This window comes from Leopardus geoffroyi, chromosome E3 (assembly GCF_018350155.1).
Source record: "Leopardus geoffroyi isolate Oge1 chromosome E3, O.geoffroyi_Oge1_pat1.0, whole genome shotgun sequence".
In the NCBI taxonomy this organism is placed as follows: Eukaryota; Metazoa; Chordata; class Mammalia; order Carnivora; family Felidae; genus Leopardus; species Leopardus geoffroyi.
In genome coordinates this window covers 41170214-41195206 of record NC_059340.1, presented here as the reverse complement: position 1 = coordinate 41195206, position 24993 = coordinate 41170214, and the positions used below count along the sequence as shown (strand labels likewise).

Here is a 24993-nt window from a genome sequence, read left to right as displayed (position 1 = left end):
TAGCCAAAAGGCCGAGAAGCGATTGTAGTATATACAATTTAAAACCCGTTTTAACATATCTTAAGTATCTTTGTGTGTCATTACATCGTGGTGTTTAGTAACGCAGAGATGTAATTTTAACTAATTCTCCACAGCTGAACCTTCAAGTGTATTTCCATTTTCTCCTGCCATGAACATGGTGCTGAGCCCCCCGCGGTTTGTCCGCACACCCTAGTCCTGCCGCGGAACATCCTGAAGTGAGGCTGGTGACCGGCAGGCACACGTGTAACCGGGCAGCCACCCGTCCTCCAGGGAGGCTGCGCCAAGTCCCGTGCTCCCGGCAGTGCCCACTTGCCCCACCGCCCCCAGCGCCGCCACGGACAGTCCTTCCAAACGCCCACTGTTGGATACAGCAGTTGGTTGCTGGCTTGACAACCGTCCCTCGTCACCACTGGGCTGAATTATTTTACGTGCTCAGCTACGTAAAACCGCTCAGCAAACCGTTCACTGTTCACAGTGGCTTAGCAGTTTGTTCTCAAAACGCCCCTCCTGATGATAAGAGCCGTGACATCCACGCCGTCTCACGCATCTGCGTACCAGACCCGGGCACGCCGTGAAAACACCTTCCTCGACCCCTCAGTGCAGTTACTTAGTAGATGCCTACGCACACGTCATAACACAAACACAACACGTCATGTAGAAGACGTGTTATGGAGAACACGCACACACGTGTGTGTAAACGCTGCATGTTTACCAACAGGTTCATTTGTTATAGTTCATATTTGGCTTCCCCACACGTCCTACGTGGCTTTTTAAAGATTTAATGTGCTAACACTGACCCTTTGTGCTGTGTACTTTTCAACTCTTACAGCAGTCGTGGGTTCAGAGCAAACTGATGAGCCTCGCACCGTTCCCGTAGACTCCTTGCCCCGGGTTCGTGATGCTGACCCAGGCGTAGAACCGAGAGACCCCCATCGCCACCTGCGTGTAGGCGGCCCCCTCCCCAGCCGCCAGCCAGGATCGCGCTGTGGGCGGCACCTGAGATGGGCTCCTCCCACGCGGCGTCAGGCCTCTGACGCTCACGGAGGTCCCGATAGCGGTCCGCTGCCGGTCAGTGGTGCGCTGTAAGCATTCACACCCTTCCTGGCTCTGTCCGGCGTGGGGCAGAGAAGCAGTGCCACCCCGTCAGCCACGAGCACACCCAGCACCCGGATCTGGGTGTCTGACACCGTCCTCCGTGAAAGAGAAGCAAGGCCCCTGGGGAAAGAGCTGAATCGAGGGCTACAGGAGGGAAATCGCCAGAAGGGCCTGCAGCTCCCGCAGGGCTGGGAAGTCGGGCGGGGGGGTGGGGTGGGGGGGCTCAACAAGGGTGTGGCAGCCAGCCTCGGGGCTCCCCGAGGCCAAGGCTGGGCGATGAGCGCCAAAGGAGGTCCTCGTGGTGCTGGATCCTAGTCTGTGAGAATAGAATGAGGAGCCACAGCGACATAAACAAGTATTTAGAAAAGAAATGGGGGAGAAAGGGTAGCTCCTCCTCATAGGGGGAACCGCAATTCACAACAGTAGAAGGGATGACGGAAACGGGAAAATCACCGCCAGGACATCACCGTAATGACGGCCACAAGGAAGCCTAAAGTCAGGGGACAAACCCTGAAGGAAAAACAGGGTAATCGCATAACTTCAAGAAACGCTCCCAATTTTCAACAGCGACTATGTGGCTTTAATGTACATACACAAGTCATTTGAGGGTGTCGCTGAGTCCTCCCTCCCCCCGGGGTCGCGGGGCCCAGAGACCGACTTCCAGAGGACAGAGGAGGGACGGGAAGATGCACCCGACACAGGACACACCCGGAAACACCCCTCCACCAGGCGATCCAGGTCAGGATCACCTGTGGGGAGTCGTGAGGACTGAGACACCCGATCTGGTGACGAGAAGGGCACCTCCCCCCCCAACCCCCGTGACCCGTCTCGTCACGAGAAACACCAGGTAAACGCAGCGTGAGGGACGCTGTACCAAGTAAGTGACCAGAACTGCTCAGAACTGTCAAAGTCAGGAGAGTCCGGGAGGCTGGCACAGACCCCAGGGGGCAAAGCGGACGAGGCGGCATGTGCAGTGTGGCCCAGGAGGGGCCCGGGACTGGGGGGCACTGGTGGGAAAGCTCGAGACACCCAACCACGGTCTCGTCGAGCTGACCGTCCCGCCAGTGCTGACGTCTCTGTTCCACCAGTTACGTGCCACCTGCGGGGACGCAGGGCGGAGGCTGACGGGGACTCTGCAACATCTCTGAGTCAGAAACTATGTCAAGACCACCTTTTCAGAGGTCCTGTTGGCACCCTTTCGCCAGGGACAAGCCACAGCCTCGGGTCAGCGCCCGGCTCGGCCCCGCCCCAGGGCAGGCACGCGCCTGGCCGTCATGAAGAGGACAGGGTCTCGGGGGCTCTGCCTTGTACGGGAGCCCCCCTCACCCTGGAAACCCGGGACCAAAGTGTGGCCGTGCCACTGCTAACCCCGAACCCACCCTGGCTCTTACCGAGGAGCACGGACCTCAGACGGCGCCTCGGGGGCTGCCTCTGGCTCCACCGTTCGTCTGCCATTTTGTGCTTTGCCTCCGGCTGCGTTCAGCCGACGGACTGTGGTCCTCTTGCTCGGCGCCTCTGTGCCCAGTTCAGGGCCGAGCAGGAGGAGGTGCTGTGTGCCCAGACCCGAGGCTGCCACGCTGCCGGGCCAGCCACGCCCCGGACGACGGCCGCACGTGCCTCAACGCAGCCATCCCTCAGAAGCGCCAGAACGCGGGCTGCGGCTGTGCTGGCGGTCTGAGTTCCGGAGACACGTCATCGAAAAAAAAACCCAGTGCGTTTTCTCCATACACCAAGTCACACCCTCCACCGAGCATCGGGCCCCGAGCTGCCAGCGGCCTTGAGAAGAGTGACAACATAAGGATGTGCCAGCCTAGAAAAACCCAGACCGCTTGCCTCCTCGCGGCATCCGAGTGTGGACCCGTGCACAGGCTCACCAGGGACCAGCCACGCTGTGATCGAGCCCCTCCCCGTCCCATGCGCTGTGGTGGTGGTGGGGGGGACCCCGTGAAGCCCCAGCCCCCGTGCGCGGACTCTCGGGTGAGAGGAAGGCAGGTAGGGAGATGACGAGCCGGCAGACGACGCAAAGACCCACGGCAGAGGGTGGTGGGTTGGAGAAAAACGAAACCGGGCCCGGGGCGGGGAAGCACGGCCGCGCAGGTGCAGGAGGTGGGCTGGAGAGAGGCATGCGCCCTGGGGGCCCCTGTCCCACGGTGGGAGCAGCCAGCGTGGAGGCAAGTGCGAATGGACGCGGTACAAAAATTAGTCACGATCCTGTGCGCACGTCAGTCTTCCAGATGTTCGAAAGCTACTCATCAAGGCTAATACCAAATGGAAAACCGGCAATGCTCTTCCTTGTCAAAGGTATTTAATGTTTACTTATTTTTGAGAGAGACAGAATGTGAGTGGGGGAGGGGCAGAGAGAGACGGAGACACAGGATCGGAAGCAGGCTCCAGGCTCCGAGCCGTCAGCCCAGAGCCCGACGCGGGGCTCAAAGTCACGAACGGCGAGATCGTGACCTGAGCCGAAGCCGGACGCTCAACCGACGGAGCCACCCAGGCGCCCCCAAAGGTATTTAAATATGAGACCCACCCCATGCCCATAATAAGCACAGGGATCGTGCTTTAAAAGAGGTATAAAATTCTCAGTAAGAGGACACAAGCCATTAAGAAGAGATGCGTTGTACACACTTAGGAACTATTAACGGCACTAAAACTGCACCGGTATCAGTGTCTCCATTCAATGAATCCACACAGACAAGAGCTGCTATTGTAACAGCAACAAAGCATGGCTTCCTCGCTTAAAATTTCTGTTTTAAAATATCAAAGCATTTACAAAAGAAACTGGCCCACAGCTGCTACTCCAGGGCTAACCTAACAATGCCTCTCCCTGTCAGTGGCGTTGGCAAAGGTCAGGCTTGCCGATGCTGTGTTCCTCTTGCATCCAACAATGGGGCATCGGAGCCAGGAAGCTCCAGGGACACACGCCAGACTCTGGAGGTTCCAGGCCAGCCAGTGGCTGCAACGGTGTCTGAGGAGACCAAAGCCGTTCTCTGGCCTCCCAGCTGTTCACTGTGATTCAGGACACATCAGCGTTTACCTGGCAGGGAAGGAGCATGGGGGCAATGGTTCCTCTTGCCTCAGACAGGCGACTGCTAATGCTGCAGAAGTAAAGGGAAGGACCCATCTCACCAGTTGCTTTCAGCTATGACCAAATGAGATCAAATGTGATAAAAAAAAAATGTGATCAAAACATGGGCTTAAAAATGATTCTTCCTAAGGAAGAATACTGCTCTAGAATATACATGGGGAAGAAGGCTGTGGACAAGTGGCTGTGTCCCTGAGCCTTACCCCAGCACAACTGCAGGTACCTGTCTCTGTGAACTATAAAGATCTCTAAGATGGGAAGAAGGACAAAGAGGTCAGTGGTACCCAATCTGACAAAGAGTTAACCTGCCCCGCAGTCTCCAAATCCAGAGACCTATAAAGCATCCACTCCAGGTGGTAACAGTTCCCAAGAAAAAATCTCTATGAAGGGGGTGGGGAATGGGGAAAGGACGTGACAGATTATCTAATATGTTTGATTCAGTAAAAATAGTATTGGAAGAAGTCAAACAGTTGTGTTGGTGAATTTGGAATGAAATGTTAAAGCATGATCAGAGATGAAAAACAAAGCAAACCAAAAAAGAAGAGGCAACTATTAACTCCAGGGAAAACAACGAGTTACTAGAAACAAGGGAGCACGATTTACTGTTGGCTCAGCAGATGACATTTACACAATGTAAAGACTGAATATGAATTTCATATACTATATTTGTGACACACTTGTACTGAGATGAGGGAAAGAGAAGGATATGGGGAGGGAGAGTAATCCTTATCATTCATAATAGGAAGAATACAGAAAAAAGCGTAAGTGATACACCAAGAATAGTCTCCATAAATGTATTATTCAGAAATATGGAGATAAATACCAGCAATGGTAAAAAAAGTAAAGGAGTTGCTCCAGGAAACAGAATGGGGGTGAGCAGAGGTAAAAGACACTGCTGTTTTTGTTGTAAGCTGTGACATACAATTTCTTCCTAGTCCATGCACATTTCCAATGTTTCTTAGAATTAGAAGAACAATCTTAAGGCCCAATTATCCGCTCACAGTGTAATAAAATCAGAAACTGGTCAACAAAAGGTACCCTACAAAACCCTGAGGGCTTGGGACTTTGGAAGCTCTTCTCTAAACAGCACTTGGACCAAAGAGACATCAGCACTGACAATTATCAAAGTATACTGTGTGCCATTATCAGGAAGACACTGGACTCTCAAACGGGCAGGGTGGGTGGCCAGGGACACAGAGGGGAGCGGTCACCTGCCTCTGTGCTTTCATTAGCAGGTAAGAAGAGATGGAAAATTAATGAGTTAAACAATCAACTCAAGATCTTAGGAAATAATAAACCCTTTCCTCCCAGAAAGAGGAAACAACCTATAAAAAGTAAAAATTAATGAGCTAGAACACATTTTTGAAAATATCAGATAAAACCAGTTATTTGAAAAGACCCACCATGGAGACAACCTACGGCTGTTTTGACCACAGGGCTAAAGGAGGGAACAGACAAGCACTCAGTACTGCCCAGGAGCTGAGCTAGAACTGCAGCCGGGGGTGGGGGTGGAAAGGCCACTTTGAATAGCATGCAGCCGTAATGGTAACAGCAGGAGGGTGTCGGGGAAGAGTGTGTGGCAGTCGGACAGGCCCTGGCCGCGGGGACTTCAGCAAGTCTCCAGAAAACAGGGCGGTGATAAAACCATGGTTCTCAACCCCCAGGGGACCAGCATCCAGGAGACTCAACAGTTCATCAAACGTGATGGCACCATCACAAACACGGGCTGACAAGAGGCACCGTATTAATTCCAAAGCACATGGCTCTGTCGCATTTAATCTGTAACAACTTTCCTGTTCTAAAGTCTTAAGTTGGATACAAACCCTTTTCCAGATTTCTATTTCAAATCATTGGAAATAAATCCAAAAGCCTCCCAAAAGCAAATGCTAGTCAAACATCCACATCTACACAATTTAATAAAAATAAAAGGCAATTTAGGAGCATTTCAGACAAAAGCCACCCACATGGATTCAGAGCTGGAAGTGTGAATAAAAGCAACAAAATGCTTCTTTTCTATTCTAGAGTTCTGCATATTAAAGAGATGAGCAAGTTTCAGAAATAGAAATGGGTAGCTAGATGTGATGGGGAAAATGGAGAAGCAGCAAAATGTTAATGATCACGTAAGGAAGAAAGGTCTTTAAAACAGATTTTCTTCTAGGTCTTAGTAATTCTCACCAGATAGTCCCAAGTGAAGAGAATGGCCCATGATCAGCCCCATCTGGGTGTGCGGTGACCTTCACCTGAGCGTGTGTGCACATGTGTTCGCACACAGATCTGAGGAGGCATCAGGGTAAGAGAATTCGGTAAGATAGGGGTTACCGGGGCGGGGGGGGGGGGGGGGGGAGGAGCAGACCGTAGGTGCAAAAGACCACACTGGAAAACAGCACCACGTACCGTGTGTGCACACGAGGGAGGAGAACCCAGCACCTTGAGAGACTTGCCCAAAGGGGCCCCGGCACCCCAGACCTGACTTTCCCCTTTCAACACGCTGGGCCGAACACTGCACACCCCGGGGGACAACTGTGCCACGTGGGTCACAGCCAGGAGCGCCTTCAGTGACCCCCGGGGCCGCAGCCCCTCAGGACGGCTCCTTCTCTCCAGGAGCGTAGTCTCCCTGCACTGGTGACCCCAGGGACCGGAGAAGGGAACAGTGGTGTGCCGACAGAGCCAGCAGGGCAAAGAGAGGATGGCGGGGCCGGTGGGGGCGGAAATGAGGCAAGAATACTCCCCCTGGCACCCGGGTGGCTCAGTCGGTTGAGTGTCCGACTTCGGCTCAGGCCATGATCTCACAGTTCGTGGGTTCGAGCCCCACGTCAGGCTCTGTGCTGACAGCCCAGAGCCTGGAGCCTGCCTCGGATTCTGCGTCTCCCTCTCTCTTTGCTCCTCCCCTGCTCACACGCTCTCTGTCAAAAATAAACAAAGATTAAAAAAAAATTTTTTGGGGGGCGCCTGGGTCGCGCAGTCAGTTAAGCGTCCGACTTCAGCCAGGTCACGATCTCGCGGTCCGTGAGTTCGAGCCCCGCGTCAGGCTCTGGGCTGATGGCTCAGAGCCTGGAGCCTGTTTCCGATTCTGTGTCTCCCTCTCTCTCTGCCCCTTCCCCGTTCATGCTCTGTCTCTCTCTGTCCCAAAAATAAATAAACGTTGAAAAAAAAATAAAAAAAATTTTTTTTTTAATTAAAAAAAAAGAAAAGAATGCTCCCCCTGGATCAGGACCAGCCCCAAGACCCTGACGGAGAGAGCACCAGAAATTCCAGGCAGCCCGGGTCACTCCGGAGAACACCCAACACAGGCCGACAACAGGAGGTCTCTGGGCCTGTCTCTCAGGCAGTCGTGGCCAGCCAGGGCTGCTCACAGTGGGTAAGGGGCAGAAGCCATTCAAGACGGTTCCTCTCACTCTGGAAAGGGCTATGCCTGCTAGTTGAGATGCCTCCCAGCCCACGCAGGTCACACGGGAGCTCTAAAGACCACCTGGCATGGCTTCTCTGTCCCTCCTAAGGACCCGAGCGGACAAGAGACCAAATCCAAACAATGCTGAGGGGCCAGTGTCACTGGCAGGGAGCAAGGAGAGTGCGAGCGGACACCCACAGGGCCATGCGAGGAGAGTGGCTGTGTCAAGCCCCAGCACCCCGGAAACCACAGGGAAAGACGCCCCCGAGAGGCTGCGCAGCCCGGCGAGCTCACAGGCCAGGACAGGAGAGGCTGCCTCTGATTATGGGAGTAATGCGATTACGAGAAACTGCTTTCTCGGGCTTGGGGGCTGGGAAGGGAATTAGACGAACCATCCATTAGAGCAGAGGATATGAGATCCGGGCAAAGCGCAGAGCTGGGACACAAGGGTCTGGAGACGGTTTGGTGGGATCTGCTGTCACGGAGTCCGCCCGGCCCTCGGAGGCGGTCTCATCGCTTCCTGTAGGCGAGCTCCGCTCCAGCACTAATAGGTTTTAATAAAAACTTCCAACTGGACCAGTAAACCCCTCATTAAGCTGTTTTAAAGCACGAATTGAGGAGCAGCAAGGGTAAGGGGTCACAAGCGGCATTTAATTCACGACGGCTGGTGGGAGGTGCTGCCGGGACGGACCCCGGAGTTCAAGGGTCCAGGCCACATTCGCACCGATGCCAGCACAGGGCCTGCCTGAAAAGCACACCTAATGAGGCAGCAGCGACCGGAGGAGAGTGCCAAACGCCCGGGGGGCTGCTCCTCCGAGCACAGCCACAGCCTGCGGGACTCGCTCGCCCCTGACGCCCCGCACGGCACGTGTGCGCCCCGCCTGCACCTCTGAGTGCAGGACCGGCACCCGCCCGCCCGTCCCCACAGCCCACCCACGGACCTCCTGCTGCCATCCGGCCCTCCTGGCCTCGGGAGATGGCGGTCGGCCCCCAATCTCCTCCAGGGTCCTGCTTCCTGGCCCCGTGGCCCGCGGCCGGCCCTGCCGGTGAGGACTACTACACCCGGCGTTCAGCACACCAGGATCAATGAAGAGCTCATCCACTGAGCTGCTTTCTGAAACCAAGCGTCGCTGACGCATCTTGCTCTCGGCCAGACGGGCCTGCAGTGAAAACAGAACGCTCTTTTCCTACAAAGGAACGTCCCGAGCCGTGGAGCCCGCCGGCATCCTTCTCTCAGACCCCTCGCGCCCCAGGGACGGGTGCCTGGGCGGTCTGATGCAGGAGGACCCGTGCTGCCGACTTGCTTCCGGTGTTCAAGCACCGCGTGAGGTTTCAAGCCGCGAGCCGCACCTGAGGAAACGAAGCAGGCCTGGGACCGCAGCTGCCCGCTGTCCCGGCAGCGCTAACGGCACTAACGAACGTCTGAGCGTTCACGCGGCCTGAGGGGCTGGTATCGGTTTCTACCTGCAGTTTCCCGCCCCAGCCGGGCTGCTGAGCCTCGGAAGGAAGGGGCCACATCTCCACGCCCCTCGACAAAGGACCTTAACCACGACGGCACCAAAACACAGCACAGCCCGTATGATGAAAAGCTATGGAAATACCACCCCCTCGAAAGAAGACTATGGCGTAAACCAAGCGCGTTCAGGGAGCGCATGCCCACGTGAACACCAAGGTTCCCGAAGCTCCTGATAGAAGATCGGTGTCGGGGGAGGTGGGGACCCGGACCTGCCTGGGAGACCGCCTGGAGGCCAACACCAGCACATGCTGGGGTCCCTCAAGCTAAAATCGCAATCCAAGTTACCGAATCCTTTCTAGGGCGGGAGACGCTCCAGAAGCCTCAGGGCCTCGAACAGCAGAGAGGTCTCATCATGTGTGTGTCTGGGCACAAGGGCCCTGTGATGGCTCAGCTCCTGGTCACGGGGCCTGTCCCCTCTGCAGCCGCCAGCCGGCCTCCCCTGGTGCCCGCAGCCGGCCCAGGCCCGGAGGGGTGGAGCCCTGCATCGGCACCGACACTGGGGGGAAGCCGCACGACTCAGTCCCGAGGACAGGGGGCCCTTCCAGGGTCCCCACCTCACCCAAAACAGGTGGCCATCAGGCCTCAGGCCACATTGGGAGGCTGTGGGCCAAGAGCAGCCCCTTCTGGGCAGAAAAGACCGGAAATACCAGCCGGCCCGGCCTGCTGGTTGCTACACGGCTTTCAAGGACGGCGCAAGGGCCCCACCCTGAGCTCTTGATCATCAAAGAGCACTTTCTGCTGGGGAGCAGGAAACAGCACTTACAGGGGACCTGAATTAATTACCTTTACACCCACTCTTTGAAGTAAGAGTTACCAACCCAGTGGCCGTCAAGGCACAGCCACACCGAGAGCCTCGACAGAGAAACAAGCGGCAAAGCAGCCTCCTAGCACCCGGTCGACAGTGGCCTTCCTGTGTCCTGGAGCAAACGGCCCTATTGCCATGACCGTCACCTTAGCCGGAGTCCCAGCTGGCTGCAAACAGGCACTCGAGAGCCCGGTCCCGGGACAGCAGCAGGTGCCACTGACGATGGGGAGCGGGCCCTCAGGACCGTGGAAAATGTTCCAGACATTTGGACATCCTGAGAAACGTGTGGTCGTTCTGAACAAGGGGAAGGCGCTAGAAAGAGGACGTGGCCCCGCGGCCCTCCTCCCAAACCGAAGGGAGTTATACCTCACCCACCGCGTCCTTACAGGGTCAGAGAAGGCGGCTGCTTGAGTCCGCAGAGGTAAACAGCCGTGCCCACTCACGGCCCGGCCGGCGAGCGCACAGAACTTCCCACAGGGGCGGAAGCGGGCTGTGCCGTGCGTGCCCAACGTGGCTGCCGGGCGCTTGCCGTGGCGCAGGTGTGGCTAAGGAGCCGCACCTGGTCTCACCTGACTCTCATCAAGCCGCCCCGCGACGGCTGGTGACGGAGCAGCTCCAGGGGCCGCGGGCCGGGGCCCGAGTTCGTGTACCCCGGGCAGCTTAGCGCTCGGCGCGAGACCCAGTGCCCGCGCGGCCTCGTCAAAGTCCACTTTGCAGAATAGAGACACGATAAATGTAACTAAAACGAACCCAGAACGGCGCGTACACACAGGCCCAGAGGGCCTGCTCCTCGTAAGAACCGAGTTCCTGCGGGCAGCCCCGGGTGAGGCCGACGGGCCCCCGCCCGGAGGCCTGAGTCCTTTCCGTTTGGTGGCTCTGGGGCTTGGTGGCCGGGCCGGTGGCTGTCGTCCTGTGAGATCAGCGAGGGAGAGAGCAGCCCGGGACGCCGAGGGGCCACACCAAGCGCACCCCACACGCCGCCTTCTTCCTCGGGGGCCTGCTTCCACGGGAGACGTGTCAGTAGCGCCACCGGCTCCCGGCGACGCAGCTGGGGCTCACGAGCGCCAGGTAGCGCCCACGGATGCACAGGTGGGGGACAGACTTGTTTAAACTCGGAGCAAAACGGTGGCTGTTTGCCCGAGTCTCCCGACGCCAGTGTTCCCGCCGAGGACGCCCTCGCGGCCTCACAGATGCTCGTAAGGCTCGGGCACCGCCAACCCCGGGGACCGGAGGGGCTGGGGCTCTGGGCTCTGCCTCCATTTCCCACGTGAGGCCTCGTGCGGCCCCCTCCCCACGCAGCTCTCCTAAGTGCGGGGGCTTTGGCAGAGGGGCCGGCACGGGTCTCCCGAAGCCTCATCGCCTCGGGGGAGGCAGACCTCGAACCTCAGCTACACATCACCGCCACAGGCGAGCGCGTCCTCTGGCTTCAGGACCCCCGATTTTATGGTAGCTATGGTAACCGCCCCGGATTCAGGGCACGGGCGCTTTTCCCACCTGGAAAAGGAGTTAGGGTCTGCCGGGTCTCAGTCACAACTGGAAAACAACAATACTCCTGCAGCCGCAGGTAAATCAAGCAGATTTTAGCAAGACGAGAGGGAGAAGGCAGGTTTCTTGGAGGAGTGTCTCCAGACACTTCACGCCCAGGCTTCCAGCCTCCCCTGCTCCCAACCGCATGAGGCCGGCAGGGTACTAGCTCGCTCTTACGGTTACGAAGCGCTCCACGGACAAGGGGGACGGGGACCATCCCTGCTCTCTTCTGGCCTAAAAGTTAAAGACACAAGCCCGAGAAGGAAGCCCAAACGCAGACGCAGCTGACCACGACCACGACCACGCTGGCCGCCCCTGACACCGAGGGCGCCCGGCCGGCTGAGAAGGTGGTGAGGGACACGGGCCCAGGGCAGACAGCGCGCCTCACTTTCGATTTTAAGTTTCGACTCCGGCTTTGTCACCCACCTTTTAAGGTAATTCTGGATCGGAGAAACAGTCCGTGTTCCTGTTCCTCTTGCCAGAATCCGACGCTCTTCCTTCGACTTGATGCCCGTTTCTGTGACTCCAAGCGTCTTTGCCCGCAGAACCCCTCAGCGGCCCCGGCAGAGCAGCGGGGAGAGCCCGCACGTGCCTTCCTGTTGAGGACGCGGTGTGGCCGGCCGGGGGGTCCTCCCTCCTCTCTGGCACTGACAGGCGTGCTGCAGTGATGTGCCTGTGGCACCGCTGGCCGCAAGGAAGCTTCTCTGGTCCTCTTTGGTCCTCACCCGTCTGACCACGATGTGTGCGGGAGGGTCTGTGGCATGCGCCTTTCATTCGGGTCTGGACGGTCCTCGGCTTTTATTCCTTCAACGTTCTTCTGCCTGCTGTCCCCGCTGGCGTGCGCCCCGCCCCACTGCACGGCCAGCAAGGACACCCTGTGCCCAGCGCCCCTGCCGGCCCTGTCTGCTGCTCTGTCGGCCGGGCGGGGTGGTGCGTCTGTGCGTGGGCACCGTCGTGGCTCCTGCCGGGGCAGACAGACCCACCCCTTCCTTCCCCGACGGCTCCAATATCGGGGTCACCCCTGCTGCCTGCAGGCTCCTTTCCCCCCTGCGTGCGTACATCTAGAAATTCTTGTTCAGGTCAAACGCTGTGTAGAGAAACGGTGGGTCCGGAGTGGAAGTGATTACCCAGAAGTGAGCGTCTGCAGTGAGGCTGTGGTCCGGCAGGGAGGGTCGGCGGGACGGGGTCATCTGGCCGGAAAACCGACTGTGCTCTGTGAGCGACCCCAGCACGGGGCCTGGGGGCAGCCTCTCCCCACGGCCCTTGCCCACCCGTCGGCAGAGGAGGGCCCTTCCCAGCCTCCCCCTGACCCCCTCCAGCCCACTGGGCAGCTGAGTGGCAGCACAACTGCGGCCCCTCCCCAGGACACGGCCTCTGGGGCCTCGGGGCTTGATGTCCCTGCCCCAGGGCAGTCTGTTCCCTCCAGCACGGGCCACCAGGGAGACCCTCTTCGGCTTCCTGCCCTGCCTTCCCCAGGCCTTCTCGTGTGCCCAGGGAGGCCCGCAGACTGGAGCTCGGAGCTGCCACGTCTGGGACAGTTGCGGGGGCCTCTCCTTGCCAACCCCCCCGGCTCTCGGGCTCAAAGGTGAAACCAGTCACGGCCCCACGCTCCCGAGCGGGCGCTGGGGGTTCAGACCCTGCAGCTGCTCCACTGACTGGGCTCGCGTGGGTCAGGCCACGAGGCGGTCTCGCACAGCACCCAGCCCCCGTTCCCCGTGGGACGGGAGGGACGGCTGTCGGGGAGGCTGTCTCCTTCTCAGCGTCCTGCTTGCAGATGGCCAGGACGGGGCTGGTGTGCTTGTGGGTGTCCCAGGGGGCCTGAACAGGACACACGCGATCCCCGGGGCGGGCAGCTTCCTGCCGGACCTTCAGCCAGACACCTGGCAGCCCCCTCAGGCCATCCTCGCCAGCACCCCTCCTGCGTCACTCGTGGTCCCGCAGGGGACGGCCTGCGTCCCCGCCAACTGCCGCTCTCGCGTCGCGTGCTCTCAGGAATGAGGACACGTCCCCCGTGTCCTGGCAGTGCCGGCTCCTCACCTCTGTCTGTGCTGGCACGAGCACAGCCCCCGGCCTCTGGCCCTTGTCTCGGCCGTGCTCCCCCCACCGTCCTGCCAGGCCTCCGTGTGTCCGATGGCATCAGGGCGTTCTGTCGATCTCCTCTTCCAGCTGGAACGTGAGTCTGTGACGCCGATGCCATCGCCGACGTGCTCTTTAGGGCTACGCTTCCTGTCCCTGTGCCCCCCTCTGTCTTTCCAGATCACTTGGATTTCTCAGAACACCACTTTGTCCAGCCTTTTACCCGCATCTCCACGTGTTTCCGGTGACTGCTCGAGGGGTCGCGGTACGCACCCTGAACCCTCCTGCACTCTCCTCGGGGTGTGCGGCTCTACTCGCAGCATGGAAACCCACGACCACACGGGTTGCCCCGTCAGGCCCGTCGCGTGCGTCCGCTCTGGGAGCGTCACGGGTCTCAGAAGGCAAACGACTTCTCTTGCTTTAAACAGTCAGGCGTGCCGCAGATGAAGTGAGAACAGGAAGCGGTCTTTCACGCTGACCTGCAGACTCCGCTCTGGGCTCCACACGCCTCCCGGAGGCCGGGTCTTCCCTCCCGTCCCTCCCGGCCACCCGGGGCAGGGAGCGCGCCTCGGCAGCTCCCGGTCCCCGACACAGGGCCCTGGCTCCCGGCTTCCATTTGAGGCGCCCGCTCACCGGCCCTGAGCCCTCAGGGCCGCTTCCAGACCCGCGTCCAGACCCACCTACCGCTCTCAGGACTCTCCCTTTCCCTCGGTCGGCACCACCCAATGGCGCGGGAGACACGGTTTCCTTCCCGCGCACGCCGTGTGGACTTCCCCGGGCTTCTCGCATCTGTACAGTCGTGTCTCCAACCAACGTGGGGACGTCGCCACCTGCCCCTCGTGCCGGGGCTCCGCACACATGCCGCCAGCCTCCGAGCTCTCCCCTGGGTGCCTGAGCTCTGCGCGGCCTGGGGGGGCTCTAGGCCCCGCTCCGTGCCACCGTCACCCAGCCCCAAGTCCTTCATTGCACACACCGTATTTTTCAGTTCTCGACTTTCCATCTGCTTCTTTTCTCATCTCGTCGGTTTCTCTCCTGAGAGCTCTCCTTCTCATTCTTCAGGGCCTCAGTGCAGTCACCAGTCCCCGCGGCTGCGCTGGGCTGGCCTGAGGATGGCCTCTGTCGACGATCGTTTCCCTCCAGGACGGGCCTGCCATCCTGGCCCGTTGCTCCTCGTGTGGTCGGGGATCGTGCTGGGGCGCCGAGGGCGGCACGGTGTGGGGTGTGTGGCTCCTCGCGTCCCCTTGGAGCGTGCTGACGTGTCCGTGTATCGGCAGGTGAGAAGGTGAGACCCACAGGTGGGCTGTGCTGGGCCCTATCCACCGGGGGGCCCCCTTGCCTCTGAACAAATGCTACCCACGCGCTCACGGTGGGTGCAGCACTACCCGCACGGCATGGAATCACTGCCCGACGTCCTCCCCTTACCGAGCAAAGCGATCGGACCGCCGCGGGCTGTCCCACCGCCCTCAGCCCTGGGTGAGCTCCTCCTCTGCCCAGGGGTGTGCCGGGCACTCAGCGCGGCCCGGGGGGGAGAAGGGTTGGCCTGCAGGACGGCCTGGCCTTCACCCAAGGAACAGTGTTGATCCGTGAGGACACTGCGCGCTTGCTGCGGTGGGGCCACTCGAGCAGCCGTCTGACGCTGCCTTCTACCCACAGCACACCCCAATGTCACAAGTCCCCAGGTCTGCACCGGGCCGGCGCTCCGGGCACGGAAGCCGGCGTGGGCCAGGACTCCAGGTTCGATCACAGACATCGGCCAACGTGGTGACAGACTCTCAGGCGAGGCGAGAGGCGGAAAAAGCACGCGGGTACATACCCCACACACATGCCAAACTCCCACGGCGTCGCTTTCCGATTTCCACTTACCAAACGAATACCTGAAAAACAGAAGAAGAAACGTGTATTAAAATTTTGCCTTGCCTTGTCAAAAAACTTACAAGACTAAAGCATCCTGCTACCCAGCTAAGTAAAGCCCACTTCGGTGACCCCAGGACACCGCGGGACAGGTCACAGACCCCATGGGCACTAAAATGTAGGGAAGGTGGGCATAAGGGGGACCCCCTAGGTGCTATGTGTGTGGCCAGAAGCCCTGTCTGCCCAGGCCCTGCCCCACATACGGGGTCCCAGCCCATGCTCACAGCAGGCCAATCAAGAAATCTTTTAGGGGGGCACTTGGGTGGCTCAGTCGTTTAAGCGTCCGACTTCGGCTCAGGTCGTGATCTCACGGTTCGTGAGTTCGAGCCCCGTGTCGGGCTCTGGGCTGACAGCTCAGAGCCTGGAGCTGCTTCGGATTCTGTGTCTCCCTCTCTCTGCCCCTCCCCGACTCATGTCTGTCTCTTTGTCTTTCTCTCAAAAATAAATAAAAGTAAAAAATAAATCTCTTGGAAAAAGGAAACGTAATAGTGGATATGTGGCAGTAAATAATTTCCGTACATAGTCAAACATCATGGAATGTCATACCCTAGAATCAGAAAGTTTGAAGGGCACCCAGTACCCTGAGCACAGATTATCAGAAAGGGGACCCTACAAGGAAGGGCGGCCTTCACTGTGGAGTGCGTGCCCAGGCGCAGGCTGCTGCCCCCACGGAATGGAAATGGCCCCATTCCGCTCCCTGAACCTCCCAGAACAGAGGCAGGAGTCCGTGTCTGTGCATCAGCTCTCTTTTCAGTCGGTGCTCCGTCAACGCATCTGGGCCCCAGGCAACGTTCAAGGCGGACGTGGGTGGCGGGGCGCAGCCCGGGGCGGCTGGTGGCGCGCCCTGCGGGGGGCTGCTGCGTTTAGGACAAAACGAGGCTTGCGTCGTCCACCGTCCGGAGGGAGCGGCCACGCAGCGTGCCCTGTGGCACCAACCGTGACCCCCGCGCCCCCCGCGGCCCTCTGGCATCTGCTCTGGGCGCTCTTTGAAGTGCAGGCTCTGTCCTCTCTCTCCAGGGGACGTGGCAGAGGCGGCTTCCTCCGCAGGAAGGACCCCCTGAGCCTCCCCGATGCCGGTCCAAGTTTCTGGAGATAATCCTTTCTTCTCTGGGGGCCAGGAAGGTGGGGAGAGAAAGGGACGGCTGCACAGCCATCCTGACTCGGCTACAAAGGGCCCTTGAGGAGTACTGCCAAAGTAAAGCGCAGATAAAAGGATCGGAAAGCCGACGTTGTGGAAAGTTGATGCTGGGGGGCAGCTGGAGTGAAGTCACGGTCGGGGCTCCCAGGGTTCTAGCAGGTTCCAGCGTCCGAGACAGAAAGAGCCGCTGCAGCCAGACCCATCTTTAAAACCACTTAAACTCATGCGATAGCGGCTGCTGAACTCTAGCTGTCTTGTCACACGTCGCCGGTTCCCGGGACGGTGAAGCCCCAAGAGCAAGAGGGCAGACACCCAAAGTCCCCACTGATGTGACCGGGAGACCCGCCTCCCCTGCAGAAGCCTCCCAGTACCCGGCTCCCCGCCCCACACCTGGGCTGTGCGCCCGGACTCGGACAAACCGACTTCACCGCGGACAAGGTCACCCAAGGGACCTCACCGGGCGGGGAGGGTCAGCAGCGGCACAGATGAGGCTCGTCAGTGGCACCGATCACCCGTGTGACGTGACGTGACGTGACGAGAAGGGCGCGCAGTCTCCGTGGCCTTCTCCCCGAACCCACCACCCAGCCCAGTCGCGAGAAGAGCGTCAGACGGGTCCCGACCCACAGCATCCCTGACCAGTCCTGTAAGCTGGGGGGTCAGAGACACTGTCCCGGCCCAGAGGAGCCTAAGGGGACGTGACACCCAAATGTCCTGTGGCTCCTGGGGGAGGGGGATCCTGGGACAGAAGAGGTCAGTATTAGTCTGACAAGGAAGAGGTTGACAATACACGAAACTGGGCGTAGGGTGCCCAGGAGCTCCCCGTACTGTTCTGCATTCTGTAAACCTATAGTTGTTCCAAAGATGAAGCTTATCACATTAACAGGAAAAGCTGAAGCAGCTAGGCAGAAACCCAATCTGTGCCCGTCAGCCAGGAGAGCCGCATCCGGCCTTGCCGGGTCCTCAGCAGCGAACAAAACCGCGTGCGGCAGCCGCAGGCCGGGCCCTGGGAGGGACCACATGGCTTCCTTCCACTGGACAGAACCTCTGGGGCCCTGGGCACTGTTCGAGGCACACAAACTCAAGTTCTCAGCAAGGACGGCACGGGCGCACGGTGGGCTCAGACGTGCGCACCAAGGCCCAGGCGTCTCGGGACCAGGAGGCACGGGCTCGGCAGTGGGGGGTGGGGCGGGGGCTGCCTGCCGGCCGCCTAATCTGAGGCCCCTTCTAGCTCCATCTGCGGCCAGGGCACCACCTCCTGTCTCTCCCCAACAGGTGATGCTGTACCTGGTTGAACAAACGGAACCGAGAGGTCATCTCTGCTCCTAAGCACGCAGTCTCAGGGGCGGGGACACCCTCACACCGCTCCTGTCCCAGAGCACCAGGAAATCAAAACCTGCTCCGGCCACACTCGATGGCTGGTGATGGAGAGGGGGCCTCCACAGCCGCTCAGCACCCCTGCACGTGGGTCCTTGGAAAGCCTGAGCCCCCCCACACGGGCTGGTCCCGCATCCCTATCGGGGGCTTGCCGGCCTGGGGACGCCCTGACTGCCGGCGAGCCCTGCAGGGGCATGGGGCCCCTGGTGCTGAGCCGCTTCCCTAGTTCCTCCCACAGAAAGAACACAGTCCTGGGCCCAGTCACCTTTCGCGCACTAGGAAGGCCCGCCGGGCACCTGTCGTATCCCTCCCTCTACTCAGCGGAGGCACAGAAACACGGGAGCTCCCGCTTTACCTGCCTGCCGGCCAGCAACACCCCAACAAAGTGGAGGGAGTCATGCCCCCTGCTGCTGCCCGCCGCAGCCCAGTGGCTCCCAGGCCCACCTTCCTGGGGCTTGGGGCTCCCCTTCCCTATCAGGGGCCGCAAATCCTGGCCCCCAGGGCCCAAGAAACCCATCGGCGCCAGCCCAGGTCTTCACCGCGAGGCTGGAGGGGAGGGGGCGGCCGGGTAGATGGAGATATCACGACTCCTCACCTTAGATTTGCCCAACATGTGAAAACAGCATCTCTTAACTGCCCGGAACTGGAGCAGCGGAGACCCAAAATGAAGCAGCCGCGTGCCCTTGACAAAACACCCTGCTGTGCGGGAAGCACAGCCCCGAAGGCCGTCGTGAACATGGGGCCACGCTGGGTGCTGACGGCACAGGAAGGTTCTAGAAACACTTGCAGGTAAAATCATGAGGATGTGGAGTTTGGTAAAACACGGGGGATGTGGGGAGAGTCAGAGGCCCGGGTCTGCCCGGGTCCCGTCCGGTGGCTGAGCATCCCACGTGGCAGCGCTGCCTCAGCCCACAGCCCGCCCCACGCCTGACCACAGGCCACGCGGATGCAGGACCTGGAGCTCTGGGAGAGGGCACCCCGGAGCACGGACCCCACGACAAGGGGCATGCCACCAGCTCGCCTGCGCCCCGGTCCCTCGTTCCTGCCCCCGCGTCCCCAGTCCCCCTCCCGCTACGCCTCCTGCGGCCACAACATAAGGACTTCACACGATCGGTGCTCCACTCCCCGAACCCGAGGGCGCGGGCCACCGATCTGCAGAGCACTGACCGCCTGGAAGGGAGCCACTCTCCCTACGACGAGATCTCCGGTCGCTGCCACCACAAAGTGGATGCAGCAGCTCCCACCTGACACGCGGTGTCGGGAATGAAGTCAGGAGAGCGGGCAAAGGGCAGTCACGGTTCCAGAACATGCCGGGTGCCGCGTGAGGCTACCTGGCTCCACCCCGCGACAGCCACCTCGGGGGACTCCACGTGCCACCGGGCAGGAGCAAACGTGGGCAGGCACGGGGCCGCGGTGCCTGTGGAGAAGCACCTAGTGCGCCTGCCGGCACCTCCCTGCCTTGGGGGGAGGGGCTTCCTGTCCCCACCACCAGGCGCCAGCTGGACACCTGCGAGACGTTTTGCCAACAGCGTCCACGATCTGCGTATCTGACCTCAAAGAAATATTCTTTTTCCCCGACTTTAAATAAATGGGACATGCAAAGAACGGTCTGTGTCTAACCGTCATTTGGGGTGTCACGAAAAAGAAAGCCTGTTCCCCCTGTGTGGGGTCCTCACTCGGTAAGTTTTCAATGTCACTCTGATCCCCAAACTATCATCCGTCAGGGAAACCCGAGCCAAGGGTGGAGCTGGAAATACCTCGGGGGTGGAGGGCGCCTGAGTCCCGCCAGCCACCTCGCCTGGGTGCAGGTGCCCGTGAGCCCCGCGAGGCCCCACATCTGTGCCACAGCAGCGTGCAGCTTGGCCGTGGACACTGGCATCACGGGCATGGTAAGTAAACCACTGGTCTCCCCTGACAGATTTTGTTTTCTTTTTCACTTTTCACCTAAAACATCTCATGCACCATTTCTGAGAAAATGTAGTTTTATTTTATTTTGCACGTTTTTTTTTTACACGTCCAAGGGAAGGAGAACAAAATAGCTTTTCCAATGAGAAAAATACAAGACTATTTTTGTCCACACGTACCCAAAGTGGTTTTCAGAAATTTAAACATGGGGTTGATCCTCCTTGGCCACATTCTACGCCATGACTAGGAAATACTTTTCACAGTTCAACTTTCTCTGGTTGCCAGGCACGAGAAGGCACGCCCCAAGCCCCGTGTGCCAGAGGAAGCGTGCCGCCTTCTCCGGTCTCTGCAGCGGGCGCTCGCGGTGTGGAACTCCAACCGCTAGGATGGGACAGAGGGGCCCAGAACGCTCCCTTCTCAGGTGTGGTTTAAAATCACACGTCTCAAAACACAGCAGCCTCTGGAGACGTCGCAGGAAAAGCCAGCGGAGCGCCCCTCTGTTGGTAAACACCCCCGGCCAGGAGGCCGGGGGCAGGAGGGAGGCACCGGGGGCGTCGGACCTCCGGGAATCCCACAAGGGGAGGAGCAGACGGGCGAGAAGGACACCTCACGCCGCACAGCCGCTTTGCAGCTGCTTGAAGCAGGAGGCACGCGGGACGGTCCCCCGGACCCCGCGCGGTGTCAGCGGGTAACACATCATCAGGAGGGCCCCGGGGGTGGGTGTGCAGGGTGACTGAGATGCGTGGCCTTCTTTCCCGCAGCCCGGATTTGCAGGAAGGGCCTCCCGCATGCACACTACGTGCTACCCATCCCTGTCCGACCCGGTGCAGTGCTAAGCGGGGTCACCCACAGCCAGGAACGGGCCGGGCAAAAGTCCGGCCCAGACTCCACTCAAAGAGGTGCGCACCAGCCCACAGGGAGCTGCGAGGGGCCCGCCGGACAGACCCCGGGCAACTGCCACAGCCCCGGGGTGACCGTTCGAAATCCACCTGCGAGACAGCACTGAAGGTCAGGTCCACAGGCACAGGAGCAGACTGTCTGGGTGAGAACCCGACCCTGGGAAGACCGCACAAGCTTTTCCATCCTGGGCCAGCGCCGCAAAGACGGCTGGGCCACCGGACTACACTCTTCGCCCAGAGGACAGACGACTCCTTGGTCAGAACACCGCAACAGACGCCCCGGAAGCGCTTCACCCCCTCCGTGTCCACACAGACGCGGATGTCCACGTCTAATTCAGGCAGGTCTACACAGACACCAACGCTCCGTGTCTGCTTCCTGTACGTCTGCACCGATACCCTCCCTCTCTCCCACGCGTGCACACAGACACCGACGCTCTGCCCTGGCACTTCTCAGAACGCTCTGGTTTTCCTCTGCTAGGCGAGTCTTCCCTTCCTCTCAGGCCCAGCACCGGAAAGACGAGGGGGATCCCTCTGGCCTGCTCAGACACCCCTCGGTGCCCCGGGGCCACTCAACGTCAGTCAGCCTTTCCCGCACCACGGGCCACCCTGGGACACGGCCTCTCGGTTCCCGCAGGCCTTCCCCAGCCTTCCCGCCTCTGTGGAGCTCCGCTGCCCCTCCGACCGCTTGGCCCGGGAGCCCGCTCCCCCGACCCCTCAGCGGGGCCAGCCTCATTGTGGCTCCTGGCACTAGCTGCTAATGGTTCCTCCTGAACAAGGAAGAAGCTGGAAGAGCAGGAAAAGAAACAGCTTCCGAGTCAAGACCCACCCCCCCCCCCGCCCCCAGAGCACTCCCAGAAGCCCACACGGAGACCCTCCCTCCATCCACAGGACGCCCGGCCGCAGGAGGCTGGCATCAGGGTCTCTGGGGTGGCCGTGCCACTCCCAACAGACTCGTGATTACTCCCAGAGAAGAAAGGCCCTGGGAATGTGGCTGCCTGGCAACCAGCAGTCTCTGCTCCCGCCTAATTGGAATGGCGATGCTCCCCTGCACTCATGTGAGAAGAAACCTTGCCCGTTTCCCCAGCTGCCGCGAGGCTGGCTTGCTCCGCGGCCCGTGACATCCCCAGGACGCCGCGCTGCGGCACGGCTGGCCTGCGGGACTCCAGGGCTTCTGACTTACCAGATCTGTCCCACGTTGACCAGGGACATGTAGAGGACCCAGAGAGTGGCCATGAGCACCATGTTGGCACAGCCGGTGACCAGGACGAAAGACGAGACGCCCAATCCGAGGAGGGCGAGGGCGTCCAGGTTGGCGTTCATGTGCGACCAGTCCAGCAGCCAGAGCACGGTGGGCGCGTAGCTCACGGCGTCCCAGCCTCCCCGGCCCCGGAAGTACCGCCGGACGCTCTCCAGGTAGGCCCGGCAGGGCAGCAGGCCGCGGTCGCCGATCAGCTGCTTGTTCTGGTGCAGAGCCACCAGGAACGCCACGACTGGAAGGAACAGGGCACAGGACCGTGAGCAGGAGCACGGCTGCGTGTGGACACCCGGGGGAGGGGGCGCGGCCGGGCGGGAAGACGAGGCCGGGTCTGGGCAGCGGCTTGGGATCAAAGCAGGGAGGCGAGGGGTCTGAGCGTTTCTCACAGTCCCGGGGGCCATGCCGGAAGGTCCGGTCTGGAGAAGCCACGGAACGCGCGAAACGTACGCAAGCGCACGCGGGCTGCGTCTCCTGGCACCTGTGGTACGCGCGTGCACGAGACACGCCCCAGGCGAGTGGCCGGTTAGCGGCCCCAGACTGCACTCCGCGTGTGTCGTCATCACACACGTCCGGACCACCCTGGGCCTGGAGCTCACGCTACGGCTCACGTGTAAGTCACGAGCACCGTGTTCAAACCGCTGGTTTCTGACAAGCCCCGCTCCTACAAGAGCACGTTCGCATCCTCTGGACTTGAGCGTCTGCACGGAGACGCCACGGGATGGGGGGGAGGGAGCACGTCCCCCCCCCCCCGCCTGCACACGGGAAGGCAAAGCGGAGAGAGCCGGGTCACAGGTGGCCACAGAGCAGTTCCACGCAGACACCACAGGACCCGTGGACCCCCGACACGAGCTGCACTCTGTAAAAAGCTCCACAGTGCTGAATGTCCAGGGTGAGGACCACCGCGTCACGGGGCAGGGGTGAGACCGGAGCACAGCGGCCCTGCATCACGGGGCAGGGGTGAGACCAAGGGGGAGAACGGAGCACGGCGGTGGCGGTGGCTTAGTTGCCGGTTTTGCACACACTGGCTAAGGCTCCCGGTGTCACGTTCAGGTTGGAACCCCGTGCGACCCTAGTCTACGGCAAAACCAGCAGCAAGGAGGAAACAGCACGAAGGCCAGGAGACCCCGGGAGCGCACTCGCAGGGACGGGCGCCACACAGAAAGTGGTATTCTAGTACATGGAGGGAGACTCAGATTAAGTCCCGTGGGACGGCAAATAAAATTGTAAACAATTCTACATAATGAGTCAGTACAGATATATAAAAATGGAATCCTAGAAGATGCTCAATTAACCAAAGAGAGGCAGAAAATGAGAAAAAAAAAAAAAAAGAAACAACAGAAGAAACAAATAGAAAACAACTAGCCCCACGATAGATTTTAATCTGTCACTCTAAACGAGAGTATTCTAAACTCAGCAGTAAAGACAGAAATTGTCAGACTGGAGAAAAAAGCAGGACCTAAATCTATGCTATCTACAAGAAATCCACTTTCAATATAAACACGTACGTAGTTTAAAAGTAAAAGCACAAAAAAGATACATCACAAAAACATTAATCAAAAGAGAGCTCGTGGCTGTATTAACGTCAGACAAGAAACGTAAAAACAATGACACGAGGGACAAAAAAGGACGTTGCAGATGATAAAGGATCAACACGTGGACACAACAGGATTAGACGTGCGTGAACCTACCAACAAAACTTACGTGCTTAAACTGCCCTTACTACGTACAAGTATATACTCTATACACGTATTCATCGACTTGACCTAACACATACTGGTCGCTATATGTATAAAAAAGCAAGACACGCCAATGTGACATCTTTAGAACACTCTACCCAACAGCAAAATAGCTATTATTTTCAAGTATATGTGGAACATTCACTAAGACACTCCACGCTGTGAGCCATGAAGCAGATAAAACATAAAGAAAAGAGCTAAACTCTAAAAAACATGTTTCCAGCACAGACAGAATTAAACTAGCAGTCAGCCACAGGATGTTATCTGGAAACACACCCAAATCTTTGGATATTATACCACACACCTCTAAGTAGAGGTTTTAAAAGCACAAGCAAGGAGCACCTAGGTGGCTCAGTTGGTTGAGCATCTGACTTTGGCTCAGGTTATGATCTCACGGTTCATGAGTTTGAGCCCCGTGTCGAGCTCTGAGCTGACAGCTCAGAGCCTGGGGACTGTTTCAGATTCCGTGCCTCCCTCTCTCTGCCTCTCCCCCACTCACGCTCTGTCTTTCTCTCCTTCAAAAATAAACATTAAAAAAACCCCACACAAACAAAATTATAAGATTTATTTTTTTTAATTTACATCCAAATTAGTCAGCATATAGTGCAACAGTGATTTCGGGAGTAGATTCCTTAGTGCCCCTTCCCCATTTAGCCCATCCCCCTTCCCACAGCCCCTCCAGGAACCCTCTGTTTGTTCTCCATATTGATGAGTCTCTTTTGTTTCGTCCCCCTCCCTGTTTTTATGTTATTTTTGTTTCCCTTCCCTTATGTTCATCTGTTTTGTCTCTTAAAGTCCTCATAGGAGTGAAGTCCTATGATTTTTGTCTCTCTCTGACTAATTTCACTGAGCATAATACCCCTCCAGTGCCACCCACGTAGCTGCAAATGGCCAGATTTCATTCTTTTTGATTGCTGAGTAATACTCCATTGTATATATATACCCCCATCTTCTTTCTCCGTTCATCCATCGATGGACCTTTGGGCTCTTTCCATACTTTGGCTGTTGTTGATCGTGCTGCTATAAACATGGGGGTGCACGTGTCCCTTCGAAACAGCACACCTGTATCCCCTGGATAAACGCCTAGTGGCGCCATTGCTGGGTCGTAGGGTAGTTCTATGTTTAGTTTTTCGAGGAGCCTCCACACTGTTTTCCAGAGTGGCCGCACCAGCTTGCATTCCCAAAAATTATAAGATTTTTTAATTGAATGAAATTTGAAAATACAACATATAAAAACTTGCAGGATGCTTTTGAAGCACCAC

At 58.8% G+C, this 24993-nt stretch overlaps 1 protein-coding gene across 6 annotated transcripts in view; it reads right to left on the bottom strand.

The window, feature by feature from the left end:
• The window catches only part of LMF1 (lipase maturation factor 1), an 85646-nt gene that overhangs the window by 51480 nt on the left and 9173 nt on the right, over positions 1-24993 (bottom strand). For 2 of the 6 annotated variants that reach the window (XM_045461820.1, XM_045461823.1), the window contains exons 2-3: positions 21921-22230; positions 15327-15387 (exon numbers count right to left, since the gene is read on the bottom strand). In XM_045461820.1, coding sequence (XP_045317776.1) covers positions 15327-15387; positions 21921-22230 — 371 coding nt within the window. Of the gene's footprint in view, positions 1-14197; positions 15300-15326; positions 15388-21920; positions 22231-24993 lie in introns of those variants that run through there. The other 4 variants (XM_045461819.1, XM_045461821.1, XM_045461824.1 and 1 more) reach the window with 3 other exon arrangements.